A 10004-nucleotide genomic window follows, 5' to 3' on the forward strand; every position below is an offset into this window, starting at 1 on the left:
CTAGCATAGCCTTGTAGATGACCTGGAGCCAGTGGGTCTGACGACGAACATGCAGCGAGGGCCAGCCGACTAGAGCATACAGGTCGCAGTGGTGGGTGGTATAAGGTGCTTTAGTAACAAAACGGATGGCACTGTGATAAACTGCATCCAGTTTGCTGAGTAGAGTATTGGAAGCTATTTTGTAGATGACATCGCCGAAGTCAAGGATCGGTAGGATAGTCAGTTTTACTAGGGTAAGTTTGGCGGCGTGAGTGAAGGAGGCTTTGTTGCGAAATAGAAAGCCGACTCTCGATTTGATTTTGGATTGGAGATGTTTGATATGAGTCTGGAAGGAGAGTTTGCAGTCTAGCCAGACTCCTAGGTACTTATAGATGTCCACATATTCTAGGTCGGAACCATCCAGGGTGGTGATGCTAGTCGGGCGTGCGGGTGCAGGCAGCGACCGGTTGAAAAGCATGCATTTGGGTTTACTAGCGTTTAAGAGCAGTTGGAGGCCACGGAAGGAGTGTTGTATGGCATTGAAGCTCGTTTGGAGGTTAAATAGCACAGTGTCCAAGGAAGGGCCAGAAGTATACAGAATGGTGTCGTCTGCGTAGAGGTGGATCAGGGAATCGCCCGCAGCAAGAGCAACATCATTGATATATACAGAGAAGAGTCGGCCCGAGAATTGAACCCTGTGGTACCCCCATAGAGACTGCCAGAGGACCGGACAACATGCCCTCCGATTTGACACACTGAACTGTCTGCGAAGTAGTTGGTGAACCAGGCAAGGCAGTCATTAGAAAAACCGAGGCTACTGAGTCTGCCGATAAGAATATGGTGATTGACAGAGTCGAAAGCCTTGGCCAGGTCGATGAAGACGGCTGCACAGTACTGTCTTTTATCGATGGCGGTTATGATATCGTTTAGTACCTTGAGCGTGGCTGAGGTGCACCCGTGACCGGCTCGGAAACCGGATTGCACAGCGGAGAAGGTACGGTGGGATTCGAGATGGTCAGTGATCTGTTTGTTGACTTGGCTTTCGAAGACCTTAGATAGGCAGGGCAGGATGGATATAGGTCTGTAACAGTTTGGGTCCAGGGTGTCTCCCCCTTTGAAGAGGGGAATGACCGCGGCAGCTTTCCAATCCTTGGGGATCTCAGATGATACGAAGGAGAGGTTGAACAGGCTGGTAATAGGGGGTGCGACAATGGCGGCGGACAGTTTCAGAAATAGAGGGTCCAGATTGTCAAGCCCAGCTGATTTGTATGGGTCCAGGTTTTGCAGCTTTCAGAACATCTGCTATCTGGATTTGGGTAAAGGAGAAGCTGGGGAGGCTTGGGCGAGTAGCAGCGGGGGGGGGGGGGGCGGAGCTGTTGGCCAAGGTTGGAGTAGCCAGGAGGAAGGCATGGCCAGCCGTTGAGAAATGCTTGTTGAAGTCTTCGATTATCACGGATTTATCGGTGGTGACCGTGTTACCTAGCCTCAGTGCAGTGGGCAGCTGGGAGGAGGTGCTCTTGTTCTCCATGGACTTTACAGTGTCCCAGAACTTTTTGGAGTTAGAGCTACAGGATGCAAATTTTTGCTTGAAAAAGCTGGCCTTTGCTTTCCTGACTGACTGCGTGTATTGGTTCCTGACTTCCCTGAACAGTTGCATATCGCGGGGACTATTCAATGTTATTGCAGTTCGCCACAGGATGTTTTTGTGCTGGTCGAGGGCAGTCAGGTCTGGAGTGAACCAAGGGCTATATCTGTTCTTAGTTCTGCATTTTTTGAACAGAGCATGCTTGTCTAAGATGGTGAGGAAGTTACTTTTAACTTCTACTTCATCACAATCCCGGATCCGGGAGCACCCCCATCAGTAAAAAAGCTGACTAGCATAGCCTAGCGTCACAAGTAAATACTAGCATCTAAATATCATTAAATCACAAGTCCAAGACACCAGATGAAAGATACACATCTTGTGAATCCAGCCATCATTTCTGATTTTTAAAATGTTTTACAGGGAAGACACAATATGTATTTCTATTAGCTAACCACGATAGCAAAAGACACAACTTTTTTTTCTCCACCATTTTTTTCCTGCATAGGTAGCTATCACAATTTCGACCAAATAAAGATATAAATAGCCACTAACCAAGAAACAACTTCATCAGATGACAGTCTGATAACATATTTATTGTATAGCATATGTTTTGTTAGAAAAATTTGCATATTTCAGGTATAAATCATAGTTTTACATTGCAGCCACCATCACAACTCTCACCAAAGCAACTAGAATAACTACAGAGACCAACGTGAATTACCTAAATACTCATCATAAAACATTTATGAAAAATACACAGCGTACAGCAAATGAAAGACAAAGATCTTGTGAATCCAGCCAATATTTCAGATTTTTTAAGTGTTTTACAGCGAAAACACAATATAGCATTATATTAGCTTACTACAATAGCCAACCACACAACAGCATTGATTCAAGCCAACAATAGCGATAACGAATAAACCAGCAAAAGATATTAATTTTTTCACTAACCTTCTCAAACTTCTTCAGATGACAGTCCTATAACATCATATTACACAATACATATAGAGTTTGTTCGAAAATGTGCATATTTAGCGGCACAAATCGTGGTTATACAATGAGAATAGTAGCCAAGCTGCCAACAAAATGTCGGGAGAAATCTTGGGAGAGGCACCTAATCTAATCATTAACTAATCATAAACTTGACTAAAAAATACAGGTTGGACAGCAAATGAAAGATACATTAGTTCTTAATGCAACCGCTGTGTTAGATTTTTAAAATTAATGTTACTACGACATACAGCGTGCGTTAAAGCGAGACCGCACCAAAATTAATGGCGGAATAGGAGTTTTACATTTTTCAACAGAACAACGAATTAACATCATAAATAGTTCTTACTTTTTGATGAGCTTTCATCAGAATCTTGGGCAAGTTGTCCTTTGTCCAAAAGAATCGTTGCTCGGTTGTAGATTGTCACCTTCAACTTTGGAATTAGCAGTAAACATTAGCCATGTTTCCCAGACGTGCCCAACTCACTATAACGCAGCACAAAGAAATATCCGAAAATCGCAATATACTGATATAAACTGATATAACTCGGTTTAAAATAACAACATTATGATGTCTTTAACACCTATATCGAATAAAATCAGAGCCGGATATATCTAAGGCCTATAACGGTAGCTTTCCAGAACGCCATCCTGAGGTCTGTCTTGCGTCATGGCGAATGTTGAAAAGACTGCACCCCACGTTCCAAAACCCTTTATATGGCCTCAGATCTACCTAGCAACACCATTCCAATTCTCACTATTTGCTGACATCTAGGGGAAGGCGTATGCAGTGCATCTCGACCAATAGAAGACATGCAAATTAATAAACTGACCCCAGAACAGCCTGCCTGATTTCAGATTTCTCACTTCCTCACAGGAAAATTGCTCCAACTTGAGTTCTGTTTTACTCACAGATATAATTCAAACGGTTTTAGAAACTAGAGAGTGTTTTCTATCCAATAGTAATAATAATATGCATATTGTACGAGCAAGAATTGAGTACGAGGCAGTTTAATTTGGGAACGAAATTTTTACAAAGTGAAAACAGCATCCCCTATTAAGAAAAGGTTAAAGAATGACCAGGCATCCTCAACTGACGGGATGAGGTCAATATCCTTCCAGGATACCCGGGCCAGGTTGATTAGAAAGGCCTGCTCGCAGAAGTGTTTTAGGGAGCGTTTGACAGTGATGAGGGGTGGTCGTTTGACCGCGGACCCGTAGCGGATACAGGCAATGAGGCAGTGATCGCTGAGATCCTGATTGAAGACAGCAGAGGTGTATTTGGAGGGCAAGTTGGTCAGGATAATGTCTATTAGGGTGCCCATGTTTACGGATTTAGGGTTGTACCTGGTGGGTTCCTTGATGATTTGTGTGAGATTGAGGGCATCTAGCTTAGATTGTAGTACTGCCGGGGTGTTAAGCATATCCCAGTTTAGGTCACCTAACAGAACAAACTCTGAAGCTAGATGGGGGGCGATCAATTCACAGATGGTGTCCAGGGCACAGCTGGGAGCTGAGGGGGGTCGGTAGCAGGCGGCAACAGTGAGAGACTTATTTCTGGAGAGATTCATTTTTAAAATTAGAAGTTCGAACTGTTTGGGCATAGACCTGGAAACTTTGCAGGCTATCTCTGCAGTAGATTGCAACTCCTCCCCCTTTGGCAGTTCTATCTTGACGGAAAGTGTTATAGTTGGGTATGGAAATCTCAGAATTTTTGGTGGCCTTCCTAAGCCAGGATTCAGACACGGCAAGGACATCAGGGTTGGCAGAGTGTGCTAAAGCAGTGAGTAAAACAATCTTAGGGAGGAGGCTTCTGATGTTGACATGCATGAAACCAAGGCTTTTTCGATCACAGAAGTCAACAAATGAGGGTGCCTGGGGACATGCAGGGCCTGGGTTTACCTCCACATCACCCGAGGAACAGAGGAGTAGTAGGATGAGGGTGCGGCTAAAGGCTATCAAAACTGGTCACCTAGAGCGTTGGGGACAAGGAATAAAAGGAGCAGATTTATGGGCGTGGTAGAATATATTCAGGGCATAATGTGCAGACAGGGGTATGGTGGGGTGCGGGTACAGAGGAGGTAAGCCCAGGCACTGGGTGATGATAAGAGAGGTTGTATCTCTGGACATGCTGGTTATAATGGGTGAGGTAACCGCATGTGTGGGAGGTGGGACAAAGGAGGTATCAGAGGTATTAAGAGTGGAACTACGGGCTCCATTGTAAACTGAAACAATGATAACTAACCCGAACAACAGTATACAAGGCATATTGATATTTGAGAGAGACATATAGTAAGGCATAAAGTAATCGCAGGTCTTGATTGGGAGAGCTAGCTAAAACAACAGGTGAGACAACAGCAGCTAGTCAGCTAACACAACAACAGCAGGTAAAATGGCGATGACTAGGCAGAGAGGGTCGGATTAACTACACAAAGAGCCTGAGTTCGCGGCCGGGGCCGACAGATAAACACAAATAAACAGAATGGAATACCGTGATTAATGGACAGTCCAGCAGGCATCAGCTATGTAGCCAAGTGATCATAGTGTCCAGGGGGGAGCAGTGGATGGAACAGGGAAGCCGTCACCACACTAGCACGCAGCGTTTAAAGTTAGTAGCCCGGGGGTGGTCTGCTCAGACGGAGGCCGGTTGAGGGCACAGCGGATGGAGTATTCGTCGGGCAGACCAGACGTGGTGGTGCGGCGGGGCGCCGTGTCGACAGAGAATCCAAGCCAGATGGCGAAAGAGGTATTGTAGAATTTTGTTTGCTAACTGGTGCTAGCTTCGTGGCAGTGGCGTTAGGGGATAGCTTCGGTACTGGGTGCCACGGAGGGTGCAAGCTAGCTGTGAGCTAGCTAGCTGCAAGCTGTGAGCTAGCTAGCTGCAAGCTAGCTGTGAGGATCAAAAGTAGTGGCTCAGGGATTACGGCAGGAATCCGGCGTTGTTGTGGAGAGACAGTCCGATGCTGGTAGATTGGCGAGTAATATCCAGGCTAAGAACAGGGCTGGTGTCTGTGCAGAAGGTAAAAGCCGCTAGCAGTGGCTAAAAATGACTAAATAGCTTGTAGCTGATTAGCTGGTTAGCTACTGGAGGTTCTTGAATGTGTTCCAAAGTTAAAAATAATAGCGATTCCGTATCACATTGGGTTAGGCAGGTTACCGGAAGGTATAATCGAATTAAAAATCAAAAAGAGATAGATTTTTTTTTTTTTATATATACAAAAAATACGAAAAATACAAAAGTACAAGGGAGGACGAAAAAAACACACGCCTACACTGCTACGCCATCTTGGTAACATTTTTGTTTTGTTTTCAAATACATTTTTTGTTCTCTAAATATTTTATGGCAAATAAAATGCAGTTTTGCGCTCTATTACAAAATATTTGATTGCAAAAAAAATAATTACTTTAAAGCCTCGTTTTTGCTTTCAGAACAAATATTTTTGATTGAAAATAAAAAAAGTTTTGCTCTGGACAAAAATACATACATTTGTTGCTAGTTGGGGAGTGGGGCTAATAGCTGAACAATAGACTATTCAACCTTTACTAAAGAATAGTCTAATAGCCGAGCTAGGTGTGAAAACCCCCAGTCTTATCACAGACCAGATTTGCCCTAACGACCAAGGGGGAGTTACAGCACTGATTATGCTTTTGGGTCCCAATGCACTACTGTGTCTCTAACTGACAATGAATGGGCAATATAAACCAAATAATAAACTGATAATTGTGCACGACTTCGAATGAAACAAGCAGGGAGCAGGTTTCGAACCCTCAACCTTCTTGCCCGAAGTCCAGCGCGCTATCGACTGTGCACCAAAAGCGTGCTCAAGCCGCAGAGTCGATAGAGCGCGTCCTCGCGGTAGCTTGATACTCAATGTAATAAAGTAATGACTTTTCAAATAAATTACCTTACACGTTATGTTGGCTGACAATTTGTTAAATACGCTGTCCTTACGAACCACATAGCTTACATACTGCTGTAATGATATGCTATCTACCTAACGTTGGTAGTTTTACATCAAACTTGACAACATATTAACTATAGGCTATCTAACTTCCCAACGTTTATTGACTTGATTATTCCCGTCATTCTTCCTCCCCATCGGGGAATTGAACCCTGGTCTCCCGTCCGATCTGCAAATTAATTAAGCAAGTTCCAGTCAAAAGTTTGGACACACCAACTCATTCCAGGATTTTTCTATATTTGACTATTTTCTACATTGTAGAATAATAGTGAAGACATCACAACTATGAAATAACACATAAGGAATCAGTTAAGAACAAATTCTTATTTACAAGGACAGCCTACTCCTTCCTCCTCGTTGGGGGATTGAACCCCGGTCTCCCGTCCACACAACACAGGGATTCTTTAGCTAAATTGCCCAGTACTGTACTGCCAACCTTCACGTTGTACAGCGCCATATTTTCTGTTCCATCCTATTGGAAACCCAGAAGGTTTTTCATTTTTCTTGGAATAGAAACACCATAATATTAATAAAGTTAATTAAGCAAGTACGAGTCAAAAGTTTGGACACACCTACTCATTCCAGGATTTTCCTTTATTTTTACTATTTTCTACATTGTAGAATAATAGTGAAGACATCACAACTATGAAATAACACATATGGAATCAGTTAAGAACAAGTTCTTATTTACAAGGACAGCCTACTCATTCCTCCCCGTCGGGTAATTGAACCCCGGTCTCTTGCGTGCCCTCCCCGTCTCTGGTAATAACAATATGGAAGACTATCAAATGCTTCTCAGAGATGCCCTCTGGTGGTCAAACTAGCACGAATTGAATTAACAGAAAAATGGCTGACAATTAAATGACATGCCATAGTATGACGCAACGTTTAAAGGAGGAACCACTGTAGTCATTCAAAAATCATGTTGAACCCTATTATTGCACATACAGTGAGTCCATGCAATTTATGTCACTTGTTAAGAAAATGTTTACTCCTGAAGTTATTTAGGTGTGTCATCAAAAGTGGGTTGAATACTTAATGACTCCACACATTTCAGCTTTTCATTTTGGTATTAATTTGTTAAAAAAAATGAAATTACACTTTGACATTATGGGGTATTGTGTGTGTAGATAAGTAACACAACAAAATGTGGAAAAATTCAATAGGTGTGAATACTTTCTGAAGGCACTGTACATGTTCATTTAATTTAACCCTTATTTTACAAGGTAAGTTGACTGAGAACATTCTCATTTACAGCAATGACCTGGGGAATAGTTGCAGGGGAGAGGAAGGGGGATGAATGAGCCAATTAGAAGCTGGGGATGATTAGGTGGCCATATTAGGAATTTAGCTAGGACACCGAGGTTAACACCCCTACTCTTACGATAAGTGCCATGGGATCATTAATGACCACAGAGTCAGGACACCCGTTTAACGTCCCATCTGAAAGACGGTGCCATACACAGGGCAATGTCCCCAATCACTGCCATGGGGCATTGGGATATTTTGTTTGACCAGAGGAAAGAGTGCCTCCTACTGGCCCTCTAACAGCATCTGGTATCCCATCCAGGATCCAACCAGGAACAACCCTGCTTAGCCTCAGAGCCAAGCCAGCAGTGGGGTGCAGGGTGGTATGCTGCTGATGTAACTATACGTAATTATCCACACACTGACAATTGCATGTGTATTCATATGCATTGTCTCTCAAGCTATAAAACTACAGTACTGGTATATTGTTTAGGGAAAGCTATTTTAAATGAGCCAAACTTTTCTCTAGATACAATCCAAAGATATTATGTTGTGGGATCAATAGCAGTGAAACATCCCCCCAAAAATGACTACGCAATTTTAGATTTTAACAAACTACCTCAAGATTGTAATTTTTCTTGTTCATCGCAAGTGACTCGCAATTTTGGATTCTTACATTATTTTAACAAAATCTTCTTGGTCAAATAGAATGTTTTTTCTATCATAGAGAACTTGAGAGATGTTAATTTCGGCATTGGGCAATGGTAAAAACAACAAGTGAAGTACTGAATCAGTATTTCACAATTCAAATAATCATTATTTATTTATAGTGTTTCTAGTGTAAACTCATTGATATAGTACCTCTGATGAATGCATTTAGTTTATTCAACAATTTATTAGAAAAGAGAGGAAAATAACAAATCATAATTCTATTCCTATACATAAAAGTAATACAAAGTATGTATTTACAATACAGTGCAATTCCTTTTACTTTAATATTTTTAAACATTTATCACATACTGTAAATTGTATCACTAACTACTTTTTATTTTAACCTGCTTTATTTTCTCCCTTTTCACTATGATTGACTCGATGCGACATCCCCTTACACCGGTCACTAACAAAATACCTTTTCAGATACTTCCGGAACTCCTTGTCCCGGACGCCATAGATGATGGGGCTGAGGAACCTGGGGAGGATATAGACGATAAGGTAATTTGCGAAGCGAATCTCCAGGATGTGTCCGGGTAAGATGAAACGCAAGACAGTCTCCACGGTGGGGGAGATGTAGGACAGCATGCACATGAGGAGCTGCCCTCCGTGGAGCAGGATGGTGTTCCTGGCCCGCTGGGCAGACTGCTTCTCTGAGGACAGAACCCTGGCAACGAACAGGATCCGCAGGTAGGTGTAGACCAGCGTGAGGAAGACACAGGAGAAGTAGATGGTGTCGAAGGCTTGCCTCTTGTAGGTCAGAATGGGGTCCTTGAAGACGTTCTGCCTCAGACAGAACACGCGTGTGTGGAAGAAGCTCATAGACTCAGTGGCCATGGTCACAAAAAGGTCGGTGATGTCGGGCACCACACAGATGAACCAGATGAAGCCGATAAGGGTGTAGGTGCGGCGTGCCGTGCAGATCTGAGCGTGGCGGAGGGGGTTGCAGATGGAGATGTAGCGCTCAATGGCCATGCTAGCTAGGTTGACTGGGGAGGTCCTGGTGGTAAAGACAGCCACAAGGATGAAGAAGCAGCAGAAGGACACGTTAATGGTGTAGAATATGTAGCTCAGCACGAACAGGGTGATGGTGACAGTGAGCTGAATGGCGTCGTTGATGACCATGTGGATGAAGAGGATGTAGCGCGGGTTCCCGTAGAACACACGGTTCCTGAAGAAAGTGGCCACCACGATGCTGTTGATGTAGCTGAGGCTGAACCACACCAGCACCACGATCAGGTTCTTCACGAAGGCAGTGGTGAACGTGTCTCTCTCAAATATCTGCAGGGCATAGCTCATATTTCCTAGTGGACGGGCCGATGAGTTCATTGTTCCTAGGCTGGAAACACAGAGAGAAAGAAAGAGAGAGCGAGGGATGAGATTGGAAAATCCTTGAATACATTTTATGTGGAAGTAAAATAACCACAGAATGTCACCTCATTGGTCAGTCCAAACAGTTTAAAATGTCATGTCTATATACAAAACTGTACAAATTCTGTGATGTTTTTAATCACTATGCCTAACATAGG

The 10004-nt window shown here is 43.3% G+C and overlaps 1 protein-coding gene across 1 annotated transcript; it reads right to left on the reverse strand.

The window, feature by feature from the left end:
- Nucleotides 1-8814: 8814 nt before the first annotated feature.
- or134-1 (odorant receptor, family H, subfamily 134, member 1) lies at nt 8815-9741 on the reverse strand. Its single transcript, XM_039016618.1, has one exon. It carries the CDS (start codon nt 9598-9600, stop codon nt 8815-8817), a length of 786 nt encoding a protein of 261 aa, XP_038872546.1. The 5' UTR covers nt 9601-9741.
- Nucleotides 9742-10004: the final 263 nt, after the last annotated feature.

Source organism: Salvelinus namaycush, chromosome 20, assembly GCF_016432855.1.
Source record: "Salvelinus namaycush isolate Seneca chromosome 20, SaNama_1.0, whole genome shotgun sequence".
NCBI lineage: Eukaryota > Metazoa > Chordata > Actinopteri > Salmoniformes > Salmonidae > Salvelinus > Salvelinus namaycush.